Genomic DNA, 24,223 nt, shown 5'->3' on the forward strand with positions numbered 1-24,223 from the left:
CATCCCCCTGCTACCCCCCACCCCCTTGTGCCGTCGAAGGACGCAAAATGGCCTGTGCCAGCGAATAAACCTAAATAAACCATGTTCCATCCATTCAATGGTACGTACGGCGTGCGTCAAGGCTACGTAAGCCCAACGTAAGCCTTTGTGTCCTTGGGCGAATGTGTTTCAGTAGCAGTGGATTAGTGTGTTTCAACTTGATCTAAACAAAATGAGCGAAGTTAGTCCGGTATTTTTAGCGTTAGGGCTTAATGCCTTGTTTTTAAGTTCTACTAGATATTTTAAGTCAAGCTGCTTACTTTTGATGATCCTTTTACAAATATTTTCGAGTGCAATTATTTTATCTGCTATTTAACTTCTTTTTTATTCTGCCTTCTGCTAGCATGTGCGTCGTAATTGAAACAAAGCTACCGTTAATCAACTACCTTGTCTATTTCATCCTACGTTGGCGGGATGCGTCATTTTAAGCCAAGAATTCCAACTGACTTTGTGAAACTAGGCTTTTATTGATGTTCTCGCCAAGGATCTTCCCCAACCTCGCCAAAATATTAGAAGATTAAGCCTAACCAGATGTGGTCTTTGTTGTTGATTTTATGATCGTTTTCTATGCATTAGAGTTTGCATGATAAGATCAGTTTTTCCTTTTTGGATGGGATGGTGTTCCTCTTACCGTAAAATTTTGAGTACCGTGCAGCTATTGGATTTGGGATTTGTAAGCCCATCTGTTAACATTTAAACCATTGTGTTCGGGAACTCAAAACTCAAACTGTCAAGTGGATGCCGGCTATTTGCATTAGATTTTGCAAAATATTTGTTGAAACACACAGGCCCACATCACAATCAACGCACCAGTGGCATTGAAGTGTTGCACTGTGCGGTTGTTATGTAAAGGTGATGTATGCACCTTTTGAATCGATATTGCCAAGGTAAGTGACGTAAGTCACTGTGAATGCTAGGCTTGTAGTCATTAGCATACTTGTAACGTGTTCGTTTCTGGTGTCGTGTGAATAGTGCACCTTTTCTGAGGAAACCTTGTGAATAAATATATTGTTTGGGATTTTTTTTTTGTAAGATTTAAGAACAATGCCAAATCAGTAGGCGGAACTATGGTCAAGCGTACCCATTTTCGGGAACGCATTTTCGTTCCCATGTTTGGGAACGATAAACCCAAATATGGGAACGCCATGTAGGAATTATTTAAAACAAGAAAAAGAACCGTTAAATGACGTCCAAAAAATATAAAACGATCGTGAACCGCCTGATATTTGTCTCAATATTGTTGGGAAAGAGTTTGATATTGTAAGGCCCATCGTAGTTTCAAATCGTTCCCCTATTTCTAAAGCAGTCCATCATCCGGGCCGCGAACCCAAATTTGGGAACGCTCTCGTACACTGGCGCTGCAAGCGTTCCTTATTATGGGAACGGCGTACCCAAAATTGGGAACGATTTCACCGACGCCTTTCAGGGGCTCTTTTCATTAACAAGCATCATGTCCAACGCCGCAAATTATTGTTAAGCAACAATCATCAGATGACGTTTCCGGCAAGACCGTCGCATGTTTCGCCCGGTCTTCTGCGCTTTTATTCCCGTCGATCTCGCAGCGGGCACGCCCCCCTCTGCAGGATTACGTAATTCACAACGCTCAGCGATGTTCAACAAGGTCTTCCATACCTATATCCACCGTCCGCGCCGAGGGTGGAGACATGTCAAGCACCTGTCTGTTTATCACCGATAGTTGACGAGCACAAGGAAGTATCCAAAAATGGGAACGCTGAATATGTTACACCCTCAAAACACCTAGTCCCATGGAAAATCTAGTTTTTTCCTTTCTTAATGAGTGTAATTGGCAAAAGGCCTGGTAGGATGGGCACGAGGAATGATCGAAATCAGCATAAAAATTATAAATAAGCCACACAGAGCGACCTATATAAGAGAAATTTCCCCAAAACGATCATGCTTAGAAACACGGAAGACAAAAACCACGCTCATGACGCTCCTTATAAAACAATGCTAAACAGCTAGCATCCAAATAAAATATGTCTTTCCGGGTTGATAAAATACAGCTGAATAATTTTAAACCACTGAAACTGAGTTTACAACAGTAGTTCGGTAAAATCACTGACGTTCCACGCGGTCGTGCGCCCCGAGACCAAAAGTCAACAATATTACCTCGGGACTGTCCGCGTGTTCGCTTGCATATGTCAGCATCTGGTGTCGCTAGTATGAAACTTCATAACCAGGCGAAAATTATTATACTTGACCTCAAAATGTAAAAAACGCTTCATTTTCCTTTAAATTGCATGTTAAATGTAGTATAACCCATGTTTTCACCATTCCGTCATTTCAAAAAAATCATTAAAAATATCATTCGACGGTCAATTTCCTTGTTCAACGGTCAGATTAAAGATAATTTTATAGAGACTCAGTAGATACTTAAATTAGCGTGCACTTTTTTGAGACGTGATGCACTAATGAGTTTTAGTGGGCGAACGGCCGAAAAATTACCTTCCGTTCCCGTAAATGGGAACGCCCGTTCCCATATTTGGGAACTCCGTTCCCAAAAATGGGAACGTTCCTATATTTGGGTACTCATGACCATAGTTCCACCTACTGAAATATAATTGCTATGTCTAATACTAATTCATAAGTGCTTTTTCAACTCAAAAGTGCACACCATCAGCCAGCCTGTATGTAATTTCTTGTGATGCCACCTGGTGTTTATTGCTTTGGCTGGGCCCAGGCCCCAGGGTATGGCAACTTCCTCCTTGTGACTGTCAAGCACTTGGCACATAAGGTATCTATCAAATAGGGTTTGTTACCTACCCTGATCAACTTGAGCAGCAAGCTATCTTAGTTCAGACTGAGATTTTAAAGTGTGGCAGCATAGTTGATGAGTCACAAGTCACAACAGCTAGGGTGTATAAACCATGTGCCAGCCCACACCAACCTAACTGGAAATCTGCACCAGCCTACTCAAACAAGATATATGATTTTCAGCTTTAAGTTAACTTGCACCCTGCTGCCGGGGTCAGAATAGCCTGAACCCCTCCTGTGTTTTATCAATATTATCTTAGCAGTTTAAGAAAGCTATCTCAGACTTCTAATACCTACTTACCTACCTTATCATACCTGCATAAACTTGGTTTGATTTCTAAAAAGTTGAAAGATATCCATCAGTCTGAAAAAGCCTGTTCATAACAATACCATGCCACAGGTCTAACCAGAGGTCTAAACTGGAACATATGTCAGAAAACTACTCCATGAGTAGTTTTTGAGTATTTTCCATTATTTTAATTAAATTGCTCCAGATGTGTAGGAGTTTATGATACTATATTGTTGTCTGGACTCAAAATTAATAAGATTTTCACTGGAAGTTTTAGACCTGATACCCATAAGAATAGTACTATTTGATTCATGATGAAAAGGGGAATCAGCTAGACTCCTTTTTTACTAACAATGAATGACAAAATTTGAACTCAATGGACCTGACCTTGACCAGACCTCATCTTGAACTTCATCCAGATATGGTCCATGTTACCAATTTATTATGTCCATTAGCCATTGAGTTCTATGATTTTTTTTTCATGAAACATGTCACACTCATTCTAGTTATTTTTTTTGTGACCTGCCCTGACCTTGACCTTTGCATGACATTCTATGCAATGTGTCTTGTCTTGGGAGCCTAATAAAGCATTTTGAGTGATGAATCTGAATTCATTCTTTGCCAGCTGGGCTCCAAAACCAAAAATGTAGGAACTTGTAATTTTTACCCCTGACCTGATCTGACCTGGAGGTGACCTGTGACCAGAGCTTATGCTGCTCCATGCAATTCACATCACACTTCACCTTGATAAGCCTGCACAGCATTCAGACTGAGCACTGCCACCGCCCAGGCCAACAAGACCTTGTCAAAATTGTCATGTTTTGCAGTCTGGTCTTATGCATTTGATGCTGCTGTCATATTTTGCTTGTGGTTGTGTTGCTGTTAATGGTAAATTTGCTAGCATACATAGTTTGCTGGTTGGCCAGGCCAGTCAGGAAGACAGGCTTCATCTGGACACTAGAATTTGTCAGCTTCTGATAGTAGTTGACATATAGATGCATACAGTTATCCAGTATTCAAAACATTGTTCCAGATGTGTAACCCCAATGCCAGTGGAGCAAACAGCAGATTTTTTTTCTCAAATTTTAATGCAACTGGTCAATTGAATGAGCTATGATGGACACTGAACCAAAACATTTTAAATCACAAACTGAGACCCACAAACTGGTGAATGAAAATGCCCTGCCAATGTGCACACTTCACTTCACCAGTGTGATTTTGAACCAAAGCTGTATGTTGCTTTGGTAAAGGAATCTTGGTATGTTAAAGGAAATAGTTCACTTTTTAACATGGGTTTTGAACTGGAATAGCAGTTCCGTAGCTTAGGCTGAGACGAGCATAAATCAGGAGCTTTTACAGCCCAACGATCACCCTAGGCAAAGATATTCTATTTCTCGTCCCGAAAAAGGTGTCTTGCGTTGAGGATGTGTGCCTTGCATATATTTCCATCCAGTATGAAAAGAGCATGGGTCCCGAAAATTCTTCAGAAACTAGAGAAATTCTCGTACTGATCAATTAGGACATTCAGGGGAACATTATCAGATCGAGCAGATCGCCCAAATGCCGGTGGCTGCGATAATTTCTCTGTTTCTGAAGAATTTTCGAGACCCATGCTCTTTTCATACTGGATCGCGTGTGCCTTACAGAAACTGAAAAGTTCTTCCTATATCAAAATATAGAAAAAAATCTTTTGTTATAAAAAGGTTTTATTTTCTTTGCTGATTATTTTGAACATAAAAAATCATAAATCGTTGCAAAAAAAAAATAATTTCGTGAAAGTGAACTATTTCCTTTAATGCTTGATAGTAAAATGGTCTTCATGGCTCTGGGGTGCTCGTTCTCAGGGCTGCAGAGTCGAAGTCGGTCGGGGTCTGAAGTTTTGCCCGGAGTCGGAGTTGGAGTTGCAGTCGCTAAAATCTTACCGACTTCGACTCCGGAGTCAGAGCTAACACTGCATTGCTCAAAGTCATGCCGAACACCTGGTTGCTTGACGATATTTCGCTCGTAGACCTTTCAAAATCTGATTTTGTTGAAGCTAAGAACATACTCCTGTTTCGGACGAGCGTTTTCATATAAGAAAAAAAAAAACTGAAGGTGGCTGCTGCGTCAAAACCTGTTTTTATTGATGCATGCTCTTTAAAGGAAGACTGCCACCTTCAAAAAGTTTTCTCAGATCGGCCTATGATTTATTCCCTGGACAAAACAAAATTTTAGAATTCACCTGACAAAGTATCATCACGTGAATCGCGAAAAAATTGTCGATTTTCATACAATTATCAATCGGTTAATGTCTAGCGACAATGTTTACACATCACTAGACTTCAAGGTCATAAGATTATTACATTTTATTTGAAAAAGTAAGGTATTTTATAATTTACTAATATATGATTTCATGAGAAATTGGCCATGTTTAATTTATTTTGCATTTAAGTTCGTAAAACATTTTAAAAAATCATGGCTCATTTGGAATGGGTCTGGCCCATGTTAAACCCCATTTCCCACACTTTTTTGGAAAAAATGAACTACTGAATATATAAGTTTAACTTTTATTTTGACACTCCAATATTCTTCTCTGATCTCGAAACAATCAAAGTTTTGGCATAGGTATATTTACCAAAAGATAAGAAAATTCATGTTTCAAAGTTATCGATAAACAGTAGAGATGTCGGTTTTCTTGGACTAAAAAAATGGCATCAAACTGAACTTTGGTCTCCGATTTCTCGCAAACGGGTTCGAATTTCGGAAAACCGACTTCAGTCTGGGACATAGGTGGCTCAGCTCTAGTGAAAACCGTTTTGTGGAAAAAAGGTGGCAGTCTACCTTTAAAAGCAGCTGCTTATTTGCACTGCAAGGCCTTGGAACGTGCACATGGTCGGTTCAGGCAAGATAAAAAGATCTCCGACATACATTTTGATTTCATTATAAGGGCTTGCTGAGGAATGTCCGGAGTCGGAGTCGGAGTCCGAGACGGAGACGATTTTGAAGTCGGAGTCTGATTCACCTTCAAATCTATCGACTTCGCAGCCCTGCTCCTGCTATTTATATAGCCAGTTGTCAGCTAGCTTAGTAAAGGAAGGCAGGCTAAGTAATGTGCACTCAGTCAGCTTCTAACCCACTGCTACAAAGATGGAAAGATCTTAGACTTTGGTCAGTGAGCACTATAATAGACTCGTAGGATGATGGCACTGCAAGGACAAACAGTCAAAAAGTGTCCACCTGTGCTGTGCTCCAAGCAAGCTAAACTCTGGAAGTAGTCTCGGTGGTGACAACTCGCGTGTGAGTCGCTTCAGCGCTCGATACGTGAAACTCCTGACGGCTATGGTCGCGGTTGGTGGGAGCAATCGCGGACAGTTGAAGCTAGCTGCTTTGGACGGATCGTCTGGTGCCTGGGCTTTAATGGGCTCGCTTAACTTTACCATCCATAGTATCCCGGTGTTTTACGATTGGACGGTTGGGTTCGAGGTCCGTGCAACAAGCTGTGCAGTCTGCTTGGTATGGGCTCATTGAATAGTTGGATGTAAATCTTTGAGAGCTAGGTACCGCTTTATGCCTACTGCTTTATTATACCGTAAACCGGGGTGAGTTGATATGGGGTGGTGAGTTGATATAAATTGCTCGAAAAATGTTAAAATGTGTGCTGCTCATCCATTTGTAAACCAATTTTTAGTTTTATTTTTCTGTGAAGTGAAGCAACCAATAAGTGATGCATATAGCTGAGAAAGGCATGCATGTGGTGCAGTGCCTTCTTAACACATTACTTTTTTCAAAGTCCTTTTTTTCTTCTGATTTTGAAACTAAGGAAAAGTCCCCACCCTACAGCAAAGACGGTGGATATTCATGGAACAACATGCACTGGGAAAGAAACTACCATCAATTTACTGTTGATCCCAGGTAGTTTTGGGTTTCACCTATAACAACGCTTTTTTTATAATTTTAAGAAAAGTGACAGGTGGTGAGTTGATATGCCATCAAGTGGTGAGTTGATATGCATGATAAAAGCTGATACCAGGCTGGTATGCATGCAAATAAGCATGAAATATGGGTCTGCAAGTAAGACAAAGTCAATTAGACCAACTCTTCTCCTTTTCTCTCCCCACATCATTCCATCAACCCCCAAAAGCTTTAGTTTTTTTTTCTGAATGCTTGAGACGAGGCCTGTTAGTATCACTGATGTTAGTTGTCGGACTTTCGTCCCCGTCTTGAGTTGAGATGTTTGTTTCACAACGTTTCAGCAAGTAACTTCTCCGGCCATACTCAAATCTGCCTCGATAGTGGAGTGGTTAGAACCGTGGACCATCACCGGGGAAACCCGAGTTCGATTCCCGCTGACTACAGGAGCTTTCGAACGGTTTGACGCGTACGGCGCAACGCCACCAACATCCAGGTCCTTCCAGGCATTGGTAAAATCCTTTTTGAAAGGATAGCATTCCCAATCCACATTCCTAGTGCCGAAGTGGATTGCATTCCTACCCGCAATCCCCTTTTTTCACTTGGATTGAGATCAAATCCGCAATCCTTTTTTTGCAATCCTGTTGTATTATTATGTGCACTAGTGGATCTGGGGGAGGGAGGGGGGCATAGGGCCGTGCCTCCATCCCCAAATCACCCATTTCTAGTACCTAGTCTTGCGAGTAATTCCTATCTAAGGCACAGGTATTTTATGGGAAATATTTTTTGCCTCAAACACCCCCACATTGAAACCTCTACCCAACCAGTGTTTTATATTTTTGAAACTCGCCCTCAAATACGTAACTTTGCCCTTCCTATGTAGTTCATCAGCGTATATTATTTTGAGCGTTTAAATTAAAAGCGTTTAAATTATTTCAAGTTTAGATGTAAAGCCCTTGATAACAAAGTACATTAAAGGGACTATCCCACCTTTAACATGGGGTTTGAGTTGAGATAGCCAAGTTTGCGGCGAGGTTCAGAAACCACTATCTATCTAGGTTGCAACCCCCGCGGCCTCTTGGTGTTGAAGAAATTCGTTCCCTTCATTTGAAAATGGGCCTTGCACAAGGCCCTATCTTCAACATGCAGCGACCGTTAGTGTGACGTCACCTCGTTTAGTCATTCTGATTTAAATGGGTTTGTTCGTTGAAAAATCGCTTAAAACTTGGTCTGAACTTTGTTGTGGTGCCTACAGAGTAAAAAGAATCGGCTTTATGACAGTAATGTGGCCTGGGGAAGGAGGTAATTTTGGGCTGTGACGTCACATATTTGAAAGTTTGTGTTTGGAATATGGGAAGCCTAAGATGTTTAATGAAAAATAAATGCCAGAACCGTGTTCCTGGTCATCCAATCTATAAAGTCGGGCACAATTTAACTGGTTTTAACAACATTTTAGAAGGTGGGATAGTCCCTTTAAGCCGATGAAGCCGATCTAATAATTTTCAATCGCAACAAACCATTTCAAAGCACTAATCAAACACAATCCGGATTGGATTGCAAAAAATATAAGTATGATGCAATCCAATCCGCAATCAAATCCTGTTTTTTGGAATGGATTTCAAATCCAGGTGCAGTCCACCAAAAAGGAATGCAATCAGGATTTTGCAATCCTGCAATCACAATCCTACCGATGCCTGGGTCCTTCTGAGGGTCAAAGAACACCTGGCGAGTGACGACGGCCGGAGAGTAACTGGCCGAAACGTTTGAAACTAACATCTCAGTTCTCAAGACGGGGACGAAGGTCCGACAACTAACATCAGTGACCCCATTTTTTTTTTCTGTGGACATACCTAACATGCAAAAGGCACAGCACAACTCCCTGTCAAGTCTCAAGATGGCTCCCTACAAGCTACAAAGGAACACTATAGAACACCTATATACATACAGATTAAAAAAAAATGTTATAATTATTCGTGGTTTCGAAAATGACAGAACCGTCGTTTCTGTATGGCTAACAGCGCGGGAATTCTGATCTCGTGAAACTGATTAGTTTTCCTGCTTGGCAGTTGCCAACCGAGAATGAGTGACAAAATGAAATGGAACAAACAATATAAAGAAATTGACTGGTGTTTATTCGTGTTTTGCCAGCGTTTAACGTATAGGGGGGGGGGGGGTCCGTTGGAATCCCATCGTCGTTTGGCCCCTGGTGGAGCTAGAGCTTCGAGGAAAAAACGAGCGTGTTGCCCGAGACGCGAGGAAGCCGATGATAACCAACTTTAAGGTCCTAGGTCATTGGTTAACCTTCCAGGCCATGTTAATTACCCAGAAGTCGGGAAAATAAGGGGTTATTTGAAGTTCGTAAAGCGAGGTTATTATTTTTTGGCTGTTGCTGATCACGAATGTCATGTTTGTTTTGATCACATGTGTCTTCGTACATTTAGGCCAGGTCAGGTCAGGTCAACCAGTAGGTGTCCTGCCGGCTATCCATAGGGAGTGTCAAGTGTCAACTACCACTGACGGTGTCGTAACATGTTACGAAGGCACTAAAACTACTTCGTAAATGATCAAATTCATGTTAAATTCGACATCGGCCCGAAAAAAACTACCCTAGAAACATGTAAAACTCCAAAAGTGAGCCGAGGTCACCAAAGGTCAACGACCTGACCTGACCCTTCAGGTGACCTTGACAGTTGACACCCACAATACTGCATGGGACCAACATCATTTACATGTTTGGACGTTACAATCACAAAAAGACTGGAAATGCGCGCAAAATGTGAGCCGACTACGCCAAATCGCGATTCCGGCCAAGCATGGTCTCGAGAATCAGGTCACAAGTCAAAAACCATTTGAGTCAGGGTCATGAAATCTTTAGAACATGTGTAAAATTGATAAACTCGAGAGGCACTGAAAGTTTCGTCGCGATCGGCCGCTTTTTGCGCGAGTTATGTGCGAAAAGCCGAGGTGGTCCGTTCGCCCGCCTATAAGTGCGAGGGTTAATTTTGGCTTTTGATGCCGAATTCTGTTTTATGTCGCTTATTTCACCTGATAGAATACAGTCCGAATTAGATTCGCTTCACTTCACTTCATAAATATTTTGTTGACTACCAGTCCACAAAAGCTCAGAAGTATATGTATCCTTTCATTTCAATCCATTATTTCTGTCAGAGGCATATCAACCTTGACCCGCAACTGACAATGTGTTTTAATTACAAGAAAATACACTTGTAATTCCAAAATACCTATATTGCCAGTTTTGATACCGTTGGCTTGAGGACACGTGACTAGCCAAGTTCAGAATGTTCTAAGTAAAACTAAGTATCATAAAGCGAAAAAATGATGCTGCTAAAATCAAGCCATTTTGATAGCGCTGTGGTGGACATGATTGCGTTTTCATGAATGTGAGGTCTGCTGCCAAACTACTATCATTTTTCTAATGGTTTCTTTCAGGATGTGTTCTCTCATCCTTTTTTTAAACACTGGCATTTTATCAACTCACCTCTGAGCTTCTTAAGCCGAGAAATTTTGAAAAATCCAAAATCATATCAACTCACCCCCTGGGGGGTGGTGAGTTGATATGAACTTTGGCGTTTTAAAAAAGGGGCTTAATATATACATTTTTTATTCATTTTTGCTGATTGCCTCCCCAAGGCATGTGCCATGAAACTGGCACAAAAAGAATTCCGTAAATGAATGTGGCTTTTAAAGAAATCTAGAATAACCTCAAAATCCATATCAACTCACCCCGGTTTACGGTACTTACTTTACTACTACTCTGATATAGAATCACAAAGTTCATCCAGCTTTAATGCTTTCTGTCAAAAATCAAATTTCAGTTGAATGTGTAAAGATTCATAAAAAACGCTTTTCCAAAACTCAAAATCGACAGCCAGCCCATTACATCTCGTCGCGCGCGCGTCTGGGGCGGGCCGTCGCGCACCGGCGCGGTCTCAGGTGTGCAGATTTGCGCTCCGTGCCTGCGCCGTCGGTGACGTCACGCCGCCGCACAGGGTCACTATTGGTGCCAGCTGGCGCGGCGGCGGCGGCGTGACGGCGGCGGCGGCGGCGTGACGGCGGCGGCGGCGGCCGGGAGTCGCGGCGGGTTGCCTGCTCGGTGAGGTGGTGCGCCAAAGCGCGGCGGCGAGGTGGAAGGGTGTCTGACGCAGGAGTTTGACGTCTGTGGCTGACGAGCCGGTGGAAGTGTGAAGTGGGAGCGGTGCCTCGGCGGTGAGCGTTGCGATTCGGAGAGATTCTGTGCGGGAGAGCGGAGGAGACGTCGTGACTGTCACCGGTCAACATGGAAACAGCATCTGGTGAGGACGCTATAGCGCACAATATCCCTTCTCGTACCCGGACTTGCGGGCTGATGGGCAGCGTGGCGCCTGTAAACCTTGTTAGAGCTGAAACCCCTACACTGCTTCTGGCAGCTTAGCCACATACTCACAAGGTCACCGGCGCACTAGCATGTCCTCTTCTTGGCTCTCAAACCAGGTTTACACAGGCCAGCGAGTGGCTGGCCTCGGAAGTTTTCAAAAATCAGAACAGCAGTATCCATACCTCTCACTTGCCAACAACTGAGTGGCAGACAGCCACTCATACCACAACTAAACGATATATTAGAGCGCGGGACGGCTTATCATGATGTCACGGAATCAGATGACTGCGTTCATCGTGGAACTTATGTCTGGGTGGACGATAATTGAGACGTGTTTCCCCGCGGCTATCGGTCGTCTGAGACTGCCTGTCATCGATCAGCGCGCAGCTGACTGTCAGTCAGCAGCTGTGTCTGTCCACCTCCGATCGTCGACCGTCGGCGCCAGTTACAGGACATGTCCGGTCCGGGCTCGGTGAAATGGGGCAGAAATCTGTCATTGTGCCTACTGGGAGGGTGGTGTGGTGATCGATCTGGAAGGTTGTTCGAGTTTGATGAAGTGCCGACGTCTCTCCACGTCTGTTTTATGTCGCTGTGCCAATTTTTGCAACAGATTTGTAAGCTTCATCATGATAAAGTGGGGCAATCCCTGACGAATTCATTCCTTTTTCATACGGTAGCATTGATCATACTGAAGCACACATCACACTCTTCCGATGGGTCGCTCCGATAGCTCAGTGGGAAGACGTAGTCAGTCTCCTGAGCTGATGATAAAGAGCCCGGTTCGAGCCTCTGTGGCTATCGCTATTCTCTCGTTGGATTTCGGTCTGTGGCAGTGGTCGTGGTATACACTACAGGCCAGTCGAAATTTGTGAGCGGGGCGGGCTTTGTCCAACTACGATTGACGCATTATAATGACTCGACTTTTAAGTCTGTCGTGTTCTTGGACTTTTCTAAACGGAGTGTAGAAGTCAGGAAGTAGGACGTGCGCCGCATCCTAGCATTGTGCGTGTTTGGTCTGAAGACAATATACAGGGTGTTTCACAATTAACGTTACAAGATCAAAGCTCAATATCTCTGGGCATAATGACTTTAATTCCGCCAAAATTGCACCATATGCACCCAAAACCACAGAGACCAACATCCTTAAGTCCTACTCGAAGTGGCCGCCTCCAGCCTTCACAGCGGCAGCCAACCGTCTCCTGAAGTCACGGACTGCGGCACGCACAACCGCGTCGGGGATCTTCTGCCAGGCGCTGATCAGAGATCGCTTGAGATCGTCGATCTTCTTGTGCGGTTTGGAGCAGGCTTCCTTCTCGAGCACGGACCACATCGCGTAATCCATCGGATTTAGATCTGGGGATGATGGGGGCCACTGGTCCTTGGTGATGAAGCCTGGGCAGTTGTCTTCGCACCACTGTTGGGTGACGCGCGCGCTGTGGCTTGTTGCGCCGTCCTGCTGAAAAGTCCAGCCCTTGTCTCCGTACGTCTTCTTGGCCCACGGCTTCAGCGTCTGTTCAAGGATGGTCTCGATGTAGGTTTCTTTGTTGATTTTTACGCCCTATGGCACAAAAACCAACGGCGACTTGCCGGCCTGGCTGACGGCCGCCCAGACCATCACTGAAGCGGGTTTCTGAGTCCGGAAGATTCGGCGGTGCTTGTCCGGCACGTTTCGGCTGTCTGTCGCCAGGACGCGGTCGTTCTGGTGGTTGAAACTTTCGTTCTGGAGTTTCATGCACTAGTGCCCCCGATCCGCATCGCGGGGGGCCGCAGGGGGCACGCGTTAATCCACCCACACATCCCAGCCGCCAGGTCGGCTCGCCGGCCGGCACGCAAGCCACCTTTCTGACACGAGGTAGGAAATGACGTCATTGCCATTGAAGCCTGTGCGTTGAAGACTTGAAATTCATACAGGAGGTGCGTAATAGATACCTGTTGACTACACCACGCAGCCATGTACAGCCGTCTTCAAACAGGTCCGCGAGCAACAAGCTTATCACACAGGCTCTAATCCTGATATTCGAGATAATCGCAGACTCGGACCTCATTTGGATCAGTCTTTCATCTGCTACACCCATTATCTGTCCAAAGGGCATTCAAAATGCAATTAACCAGGACCAGAATTATGTGCTCTTTCCAATGGTGTATAGTGTTTTTAGAAAAACCACCTTTAAGTGCACCAAAATTGGGTGGGAACTCTTGTAACGGTAATTGTGAAACACCCTGTACCTATGATCAAACCATAATGCCATGTGCATTCAGCCTTCGCCGCTTTATGACGTGGCACGTTCCTGCGTAGTTCAGCAATTCTGCCACACTTGGGTGGCTGGTTTGGGGGATGGGGCGGCGAGGAACGGCGCCGGTGGCACCCGCGGTGCCTCGATCAATGGCCGAGCGCCCTGCAGGGCCGGCGCGCCGGCAGGCAGGGTCAGTCGGCGCTGCGCCCGTCCGGCGGGAAGGGCGCCTCACCTCCTGGGTCAGTGGCTGGTGATCTGTGTCAGAGCCGCGGATGGCTGGTCAGAGCGACACTCTGCCTCACACCGGCCTAGCGGCCCGCTGTTCAGGTCAGATCGGTGAAAGGGGGGTTAGAGGTCTGGCTGAGATCGGGGAGAGCACCAGCCGCTTGGGTAGATTGGTCGGTCGGGTCGAGTCACTAGCTTTTCGTGCTTTATTTGTAGATTTTTTTTTTGTCATTTCATAGTAAAGGATGTGCCGTACATGAATATAAATCGATAATTATTATCACAAGTAGTACTTAGGCTGATTTTCTGATGGATGGTGGTGTGTGCAGGTGCCGCCACAATACCAGAAGTGTTTCGAAGCCATATGCAAAGGACTGAAGTTTGTTGAAGCCCTACCACAACCAACAATTTTCAGTTATATACCTATTTTCTCAGTCTTCCTGCTCTTCCTGCTCCATTTTGCACCCATACGTCCCGTTTCCGGTCGGTCTCTGAATATCCCGCTACCAGAGGTATATAGACTTCCTAATGCGGGCAGCGGGTACCTCCCATTATTTGATTATCCATTGTAAGTTTGTCCTTCAGTAGTGCATCATTCCTTGCTTATGCTGTGGCACACCTTATGAGTAGGTACGTCTCATTCTCCATATCACTTCTTTAGTGCCGTGTAGGTGAGGGCGGTCGTGCGCTTGTATCTTGACTTCTCTGACCCGTGTCATTCTCCCAGTTGGAGGCAATGACGCCGTTTGAGGGCGGCCTGGCGCTGGTGTCTGTGTCTCTGTATTACCTGTGTCTCTGCTCTCCCCGCAGTTGGAGGCAATGACGCCGTTTGGGGGCAGCCTGGCGGTTGTATCTGTATCTCTGTATGACCTGTGTCTCTGCTCTCCCGGCAGTTGGAGGCTATGACGCCGTTTGAGGGCGGCCTGGCGCTGGTGTTTGTGTCTCTGTATGACCGGTGTCTCTGCTCTCCCGGCAGTTGGAGGCTATGACGCCGTTTGAGGGCGGCCTGGCGCTGGTGCGCCACCTGCGGGACCTGACGCTCGGCCGGCCCGCCATGGCCAACGCCAGCTGTCCGGCCGACTGGTGCAGCCACGGCGAGTGCCACAATGGCACCTGCCTCTGCGAGGTCAGTCCCGAGCTACTCACTCACTCACTCACTCACTCACTCACTCACTCACTCACTCACTCACTCACTCACTCACTCACTCACTCACTCACTCACTCACTCACTCACTCACTCACTCACAAAGCACTCACTCATTTGCCGTCTTTCTCATCGCTACTGATCTTTACATCTTTATTCTCTTTCACTGATGTTAGTTCTCAAGCGTTCCGGATCATTTTATTCCTTTGTTGAGAGAGGGAAGGTAACGATGAGATGCCTAAGTGTCCTTGCCTTCTCCATTTGTCAGCTGGAACAAAGCAGGTCGAGTCACTTGTTGGACCTGGTAACCATCAAGGACTGGGCCGCGTTTTCCCCTGTTTTGGTGTGTAATCAGCTGACGGACATTTCATACCTTGGGCTCGCGTGGAGAGTGGTCCTCTTTTGGTCCTGACACGCCACGCCATGTGACGCAATTGGTAATACCGGAGATAATGCCGAGTGTTAGCAAGCATGGTCGATGTTTGATGAGCCGCAATAGCGCGTCCGACTGTGCTCGCGCGGTGTGCTCGCCAACCGCTCTCAGCGCCCGGATTTGACTGGAGAGTGGAACCTGTCGGCCAGACCTGTAATCTTCATTTGTGTCTGCTTCTCAGCTAATTGATCTGGTCTTTCACTGGAGCTCGTTTTGTCTTCCTAGCGTGTCGCTGGGAATAGAACTTGTCGATATAGACTGCCTCCTAAATGAACCTGTTATCTAACCTGCCTCCGGAGTGGGATTCGTTGACCGACCCGCGTCTCCGCCTCCGCCTTGGAAGCATGTTCGGTCGTCTGAATCAATCCATAGTCGTTCATCGGCGAACACCGCACCATGGAAGTCACTCCAGCCATGTTAAGTGTCCACGCCGGGCTGTGGTGTGGTCGTCTCGCACCAGACGTCTGTGTCTAGCAGCGGCGCCGGACAATATCGTCCGGCGGCGGGGACGATGGCTCGTCTCCTCCCACACCACATAGTTACTTCCGGCGTGGCCAAATGACGGCGCGGTGGTGAAATAACGTCAGCCGCCGGTGACTCGACCGTCTTGTGTCGGCCGGCTGGTCCGTGTTGCGCCACAGGCGGCCGGCGCGGCGGCAGGGTTTCACCGCTCGGCCGTGCGCCGTGTCGGCTGCGGTCTGCAGTCTGGCGGCAACAGCGGTAAACAGCTGGTGGTAGGCGAAAACAGACGGCTGTCGGTGTGATGCGCTCCGAAGGCAGATGGTGAGACTGCACGAACGGATGTGGGGCGGTGCCGGGAAGATTGGCGGTTCTGAGCCCATGGCGCTGCCTTTGTGTTTGTGTGGCGCTCTCGGATGCTTTGTTCTCCCGGTAGGCGACATTTCTGATTTACTTTGTGCGCCAACGGTACCGGCACGACGCGCACAATAGTCGCCCTTAGTGATGACATTTACCTCTACTGGGTGGGCTTTTGACCTAGACCCAGTATTTTTTTTCTCTCTCTCGACCGCTATCAACAAGCTTTGGTTCGGACGTAAACCCAACGCCACAGGGAGGGTAATCGTTTCACTTTCCTTGGCTGTTTTTTGGCCTATCACTCTGGGCGCCAGGTGCAAACAATCAGTTTACCCGAGTGTCTGACTTTCGATTCCCGGCGTTCTCGCATCGCTGATGCCTGAAACGCGATGGCTGCTGGTGAGTGTCAGTTTTGACCGGCTGCTCTCACTCTCGGGAGGAAAATCATCGATTGGGTTGGATGATTTTGGCACGCCAGCTCGGTTATGAGAGCACTGTGCGCATCAGCATGCCAAACCGATGTGCTTCCCGCGGCGGACGAAGTTGGAAAAGGCTCAGAGAAGGACGATGACCGATCGCTGACACTTCAAATTGATGTCATTCACGAATGGCAGCTCGTTGTGAGAAGAATGTGACACACTGGTCGTTTTCTGGCTCGCTTCCATGTCGGGTAGCTGATAGCTGAGACGGGAATGGGATATGAAGGGAACACTTGTGAGTGGTTAATGCGTTGACAGATGCGATCTAACATCCGTTACGGTGACTTTACGCACAGGCTCTAGGAATCTTCTTATCGGATAACAAAAGTTCGCGCAAACGTTGGCTGTGTCATGACAGGTAGCTTTCTGAGGCGGCGCGTTTAACAGCGAACACCTGTCCTGTTACCACCGGTCAGTTTGGCAATGGTGGCGTACGGTGCAGCCGCACCGGTCAGCACCAACCGAGATAACCTAGTCGAGATACGGTACACGTGTACTGGAGGTGCGCTACAGTGCGACTGTCCTACCACTTGATATGTTCACCGACACTTGACTTGGATAAAGCCTGAGAAAGGCCGGTGCTCGATGCACAATACATTACACTCGCGGCCACTGGCCGCTCGTTGGAGGGCTGTAGCTCGGTGCAGCTGCACTATATGAGCTGTCAGAGTGAGGTCGACTGCCCTCGTTCTGTGCTCGTCACCGCTGTGCTGTGTGCCGGTGCTGCGGCTCGGGGCGCGGCGCTGCTGTCATCCTGCGGTGCAACATCCGGTTATGATGACTCTGTCACCAGGGGAGGGAGGGGCCAGCCGATTAGGGGTGAGGGGTAACATCCTCGGGCGGGGAGCGACGCGGGTGAAAACACTCCCCCTCTTCTGTGCGTTGTGGTCGTGATACCAGGGAGGAGTTTCCCGAGTTTCCCGCTCCACTAAAACACTCCACCTTTCCTGCCGTCCTGCGTGAGTGACCGTGAGCATGGAAGTGAGCTGCACTGATTAGTGATGAGCTGCTTTATAGGGTTGCAGTCGGGCAGAGTAGCAAAGTGGGCACTGGGCAGAGTATGCTGATATGAGTGGGTAGACCTTCCATGTTGGAGATGACCGGCTCAGTGTAGCGGAACGATCAAACAGAGACTGTTACTCCGTTTCTTTGATAAGCTCGCGCACCGTCTAAGAAATGTAATTGCGTATAACTGTATCCGAACATTGGTTTTGGGAAACGTGAGCCATGTAGGCGGCTGGGCGCTGGGTGCTATTATTACCGTCCATAGACACATCCTGTGTCACTACAGTATGGGGTCGCATATAGAAACAGAACAAGGTCACCCAGTGTGGCCACAATCATTGGCGTCGGGTAATCAGTATGGCATTGTGAATCCATTAGTAATTTACAGCCAACTTGTGGGGTTGATAGGCCCCTGTTTTTTTTTCTTTCTCGTTACGCCATGCTTTCTGGCTCTGTCTCCATCTTAGCTCTTGCGTTATTGTTTAATGATTACCCCTTTTTTACTTCCCTTCTTTATGTAATAAACGTCCATTTCATCCATCATCCTCACCCTTGTCCGCTTATACTTCTTTACATCCCTTGCTACGATTTATCGATATCCCTTACTGTCTTGGACTGTCCTGTCTCCTCCTCATGACTCAGCTGGAGCTCAAGACTCAGGAGTCATGATTCAGTGCTCTCGTTTTTTTCGGTAACTCCACTGCGCGGCGACATACCTACCACGCTGACGTGGACATCCCGGCGGGCTCTGCCGTCCCAGCTGCCGCTGCTGGCGCAGGCTGCAGCAGTGGCCGCTCTGTCGGACCCATTCCAGCCGGACGGGATGCTCCCTGTTCTCGCGGTCGCTGACCCGGTGCATGTCATGACTGTCATTATGCCAGCGGCGTCCGCCGAACGAGCGGGTCATGGGTGCCGCGCGCCCTGGGAGCTGCCAAAGCGGCTGGGCCGTGGGTGGATTCTGTATTGGTTGCTGTGTGATGTGTGTGGCTGACGATATGTCGTCAGACGCCGCGAGGTGAACTGACGACATTCTGAGGGTAGTCCAGTCAGTGCCGGTATTGATCAAGCCCGGTCACTATGGCTCGCAGCATCGATGGCAACGCTGGTCACCACGCCTGCTTGTTGCCACCTCGGCCGCAGACCGTATGGTGTCAATCCGGCTGCTGGCACCAGCCCCGGTCCCACTCCGTCCCCGCAGTGACGCCGCCGGCACTCAGTCCGGCGCGGCGGGCGGGCACGTGGCACGTGTCCCAGCCATGTGTCGCAGCCATGGCATCTCATCAGCCTCCTCCCGCGGCGACAGTAGCCGAGTGGCGACTCCCCTCGGCGACGGACGGAGACGAGAGTGGAGCGCTGCGGGTGGTTGATTGGGCACACAGACACGTCCTGGAGGCAGTGTGAAAGGCGGGGATATTTTGATCGAATATGCGAGGTGCAGACGTGTGATTGATGAACTGCAGCCTCGTTGAAGTTTATTTACACTGCACTCAACATGCGGGTTAATTATTCCTTCCATTCGCACCGTTGAATGCATCGGCGAGTTTCTCTTTTCTCTCACCACGGTCCACATCATAAAGTCCACCGCGTGGATCTTTTTCACCAATTTTTGAGCATATACCTGTGGTTGTGCCGTCTCAGCGCCCGGTGAACAGTGACCTGGTCACTTGGTCAGCGATCCGAGCCGGCGAGTTTCACCTGCGGTCACCGACGTCGGTACTCGCCCGGTGTGACGGGAATTTCCAGATACACCTCTCGATCCCCGCCGATGACAGGCGCACGAGTCGATCCTGTGTTTGGCCTATTCTGTCGAACGGTCTATGCGGAGAATGCTGGTGATGTTGGCCGCTGACTTGATTTTGTTTGGCATCCATCTGCGGGGCTAGCCGTCGTAAACCCATCTTCGCCTGCAACTCCGCAGCTGTCAATAAAACTTCCTCTTTACTCGGCAGCGTGGGCTGAGGAGTGCATGAGATGAGCTTCGGGAATGATGTCGCCGGTTGGTTGCTGGAAATATGTTTTCTGTGAACAGAATATCGCTACAATATGGGTGTTATTGTGGGAATTGACAAGAAACAATCACGCTTTACGCTATGACATCAGTCAAGCTGCTGTTGACTGCACGTCGGTTGGTGAAACAAGCGAAGAACATTCTTCATTTTCATTCATACCAATAGCTGTGTAACTCCCGATCATACCGACCACAAACAGCTATTCAGCTCAGCACCCTGACATAACACTCTCTGTACCCAGCCTCTCACGGCGGCACGGATCGGTCCCAGCTGGTCCAAAATATACCCGCTGAACTGTATAATCCTGTAACCCGGGCCGGGGCGACCGGATCAGTTAGTAGAGTACGGTTAGCGACTCGTCAGTCGGCTGGTGACAAATCGGTGCTGTTCTGGCAGAACCTGTTCCGCGAGAACTCTGTCCCGATGCTGTCACGTTCCGCGGCGTCGCAGCATTGTCCGTGTGTGACGCAGTTGTGACAGCGTTGCTCCCAATGTAGAGGCCTGATAGGGCGCTATTTCTAGTATTCGTGTGAGTCCTGTCGTTCATATTATGAACTATGAAGTGTCGGATGGAACGCCTGTCACATATTCGAGTTTCCATTGCCGGCTCAGATTTCCGAGGTGTGCAATGTGTATCTATAAGCATTGCATGCAATAGGTTTACACTTTACGCAGGATGACGAATACGTCGTTACCGTTGCTTGCGCGGCCACCACTTTTTACCGAGGATGACTCAGTGTCACAGGAGCTGACGTCAGTTACCAGTGACATCACACCGGCGAGTATCTGACAGCATGCGTTAGACTGACGTCACCCTACCGCGTCACGGATCTCCGCCAAGTTCAATGCTATCCAAATGGTTCTACTGCTATCGACGAGCATGCTGTCTGGAACTGCCATCGATACCTGCCAAGTGCCAACGTAGCAAGGACGCACACCGCACAGCGGCCTCCGCCGAATGAGCCCCTTTGTTCTCTGCGGGCGCTGGTTGGGGCGCGGCGCGGCGGCACAGGCGGCTGTGAGCGGAGCGCCAAGCAGCGGAGCGCCAAGCCGTGCTGTGAGCACCAGGCCGTGGTCGGTCTGACGTTCGACCGCCGTTGGTCGGTCAGTCGGTGGGCGGGCTGGGTCTGAATAATTACTGTTTGCACTGCTGTTTGACAGGCTTCGTTCGGCACCCCGACAAGGGAACCGCCGGCTTTGGCGGTAGCCGTGAAGGCTGTGGTGTTGAAATGCCTCCTCAAACAATGGAGCGAGACTGAAAGGCGGGAGACGCATGAGTCATTGGGGTCGCTTTTCCTGTTTGGGTACGTTCGAGTACTATACACCTTGCCGCAGTGCAGGCGCTTTGAGTTCGTTTTTAATTGCCAAACAGATGTCGCGCCGCCACGAATGATCAAGCATCTAACACCACTGTTGCGTGGTCGTGAGTGGCGTCCATGTAAGGCCACTTATCCTCGCTGTTGCCTGAGCCGGATTTAGTTGTGGCATGGCGCTGTGACTGTCACAGTCCAGCTCAGCCAGTAGTTTCCTCCGTGGCAGCGGCTTATTTTGAGCAACACTGCCCTTGCGTGGAGGATCGGATCGGCCCTGCGCGGTGGCCGTGACGCGTTCAGCCCTATTTTCCGCCGTCCGTGTCCCGGCCGCAGTTTCCCCCGCCTCGCCTGACTGGGGTGAGGTTTCGCCGGTCCGGGTAGACGGAAACTGGTAACGTCACTATCATGACTCGAATATCGGAGGATGTGGTTCGTGCTGGTATCCTGCGCCGTTTTTAGCTCAATGCAGTAGGCTCAGGGCAACGGAGATCACTTTGCCCCCAATATGACATTTTTGCTGGATCAATTCAACATGATCTTTTGCGAGACATTTTGTTTTCTACTTTTTCAAATGTCAGCCGAGTGAAGGTAGACTCTGACTCGTTTCGACAGCGGTCAGCAATTGGTCTGGGCCCATGGGATTGCCATTGTGCAGCACGGAATCCCCAGCTTTTCTGATCGGTCGCCCATGAAGGTCGACCGGGTCTAGTCCAGCCTTGGAGACAGGTCTCTGGGTACTCCAAGCTCTGGAGCCTCAGCAGATCCTCTCCAGTCGGACATCGGCTCAACTCTCCTCCTTCAAAACGACGCCGACCTTTGTAGCTGAGTCGTAAAATTGCAGCGCTGCCATTCGCCCACCGTCGCTCGTCGCTCGGGCGTCACTAACTGCCTGACACGACCTCGGAGGTGACCGCTGACGTGACCTCCGCTCGTCCGCCTCTCTAGTCGATCCCGTCGGGACGTCGCCATCTCGTCGAGGCCGATGGGGCCGCGTCAGCCTACCCCGCTCCGGCGCGCCGCCGCGGCCGCCCGCCATCGACCGCCGGCCGCGGTCGGTGCGTTCTCGGTGCAACTTGGGTGCAGTTGTACCGACGACGGCCGCGGGCAGCCGGCCGGGCGCCAGCGAGGAGAATCACATAGCCGGAGGCGTGTTGAGTTCTTCCCCAGTCACGGTGGCAATCAGTGGCGAAAACAAAGGGTATTGGTGCTTGCGTGCCGGCTTTTGCGTGTGCGCAAGGTGCATCGAAGTTGTAAACATCACTTACTCAACGCTGAAAATGCACTTTACGGCTGCGAACCAGAATTTATTTCCGTCGTTTGCTTGCACTGCGCCGTTGGCTCATTTTATTTGCGTCCCTCCGTTACGCAATGGTGCGAGGATGTAGTCTTGTGCGGTGCGACGACCGCCTTTTCAGACGTCCTTTACGGGTTAGGATCTAGGCTCAGTCCACTTCGGAATGTGTTTCAGAAGGGTCGCTGGCAGTGGATTGTATGCTGGTCATATTTGATTGTCATGAGCCCATGACGTTTATATAAGCCATTAGTTATGTGTGAGGGGATTGGGGAGGGAAGAGGGTAGAAAGACAAGACACCTCCATAGGTATGTTGATAGCGAACGAGAGGAGACGGTAGCTGTTATCCAACCGAAACAGCGGTCAGCGGACTTGAAACATCTATCTGTAGCCGGTTTCCGTTCAGCGCGATGTGACCGCGCCGCTTCCGTTCTCGGTATCGCCATGGATCGCTGGCTGTGGGCGTCCCATGACGGCGGGGGTATCACTCCGTGTCCCCGTTCGGGGTACTGCCGGCCGGGGACGTCCCAGACGGTACTGTGGCGCGGCAGGGATCCAGCAGAGGGCAGCCTGACCTCGGGGATGGGTGAAGCTCCCTGCGTCAGCGCGACGCTCAGCGGACCCTGGACCGGACGGGCTGTCCCCTGGCCGCCATGCCCAACGCCGGTCGGCCTTGTGTTGGTCACGCCGGCGCGGCGGGCCGGTGACATTAGGGGGCAGTGCCGTACCCGGACCCACCAATAGAATGGACCGGCGCCGGCTGAACCAACACGTCCCGCGCCCGTGTGAAGGGGGGGAGGGCGGAGTTAATGCCGGGCGCGGCTCAATGTGGGTCACAGCGCCACTACCGGGAGCAAAAACACGACAGCGGATGCCGCCCAGCTGGGGCCGCCTTGTCACTTCCTGACATTCGGAGTAACAACAGCGACAGTGGCATACACCCTGACAAAGGCGTCACAGCTCGCGACCAGCGCCATAACACTTCAGGAAGTAGCTTTGGCCGTGCTCTATCGCATAGCGGTGCGCCGATACAAACACTAAGGTCCTTGGTTTCGCCCAGGTGCGGCGCCCGCTGATGTCGGTCTTGGCGTAGACTTCCGCGAGTGTTTGGAGGTCGGTTGTGGGTTACTAGCCGCTATGCAGCCCGTCCTGGCGAGAACCGGCCGTAGTGCCGGCCACGGAAACGATCGCCGATCAGGTGCATGCAAATGCGACGTGTCGAGGCTGCCTCGTCTTCGGTCGTCGGAGCGCGGTCGCTGGTCACGATACGACTCGGACGGATGAGAGTCCGATTAGCGGTGTCCAGTGTCCGGCCAAGGCTGATAGACTTGAAACTTTGAGTGAGTGAGTGAGACCCACTCACTCACTTGATTGTCGTTTTGCCTCTGTTGAGACCCGTCGATGACCCCGTGTCTTAGTCGTCATCGGTATGCTAGTATTTCCATTCGTGCTATATCATCGGCGTATCTCCAAATAACTTCACATTTGAAGCTTGTGTGTCAAATTTCGCTTCGTTCAAATACCGACCTGTGTGCGATGTATTGTCTTGTGCATCTCTACAACTCTGCAGCACTGGAAGTGATGTTAAAGGGAGATAATGAGCTTTCTTTTTTCTTTAATAAAAATTACTCGACATCTATACTATTTCTACTGTAGTTTCTATAAAATATGAAAATTTCCTAGCACATTTTCGTATGTGAAAAAGGTTTTATTTTTGCAAAAAAGAAGCAGTACTTGCAGTACTTGTAACACCCACCGAAATGCGTTGTCCTTCTTGTCCTTCTCTATAAAAAAGTCGCAGTATATGGCGCTTTTGTTTCAAACAGCGACGCTTGGGTTTTTGTTTATGTTATCGCCTTGTCGTTGCTTGGTTGTAAGGATTCTAATTTGAATTGAGTTAATTCGGT

General features: G+C 48.8%; 1 protein-coding gene across 13 annotated transcripts in view; it reads left to right on the forward strand.

The window, feature by feature from the left end:
- The first annotated feature begins 398 nt into the window (after positions 1–398).
- The window catches only part of LOC122391267, a 55,252-nt gene continuing 31,427 nt past the window's right edge, over positions 399–24,223 (forward strand). For 3 of the 13 annotated variants that reach the window (XM_043385031.1, XM_043385029.1, XM_043385030.1), the window contains exons 1-2: positions 593–926; positions 14,802–14,951. In XM_043385031.1, the coding sequence (XP_043240966.1) occupies positions 14,811–14,951 (141 nt within the window). In that variant the 5' untranslated portion in view covers positions 593–926; positions 14,802–14,810. Of the gene's footprint in view, positions 927–11,043; positions 11,305–13,753; positions 13,928–14,801; positions 14,952–24,223 lie in introns of those variants that run through there. The other 10 variants (XM_043385024.1, XM_043385033.1, XM_043385028.1 and 7 more) reach the window with 9 other exon arrangements.

The sequence above is a fragment of the Amphibalanus amphitrite genome, unplaced genomic scaffold (genome assembly GCF_019059575.1).
Source record: "Amphibalanus amphitrite isolate SeventyFive unplaced genomic scaffold, NRLGWU_Aamphi_draft 000428F_arrow, whole genome shotgun sequence".
Taxonomy (NCBI): domain Eukaryota; kingdom Metazoa; phylum Arthropoda; class Thecostraca; order Balanomorpha; family Balanidae; genus Amphibalanus; species Amphibalanus amphitrite.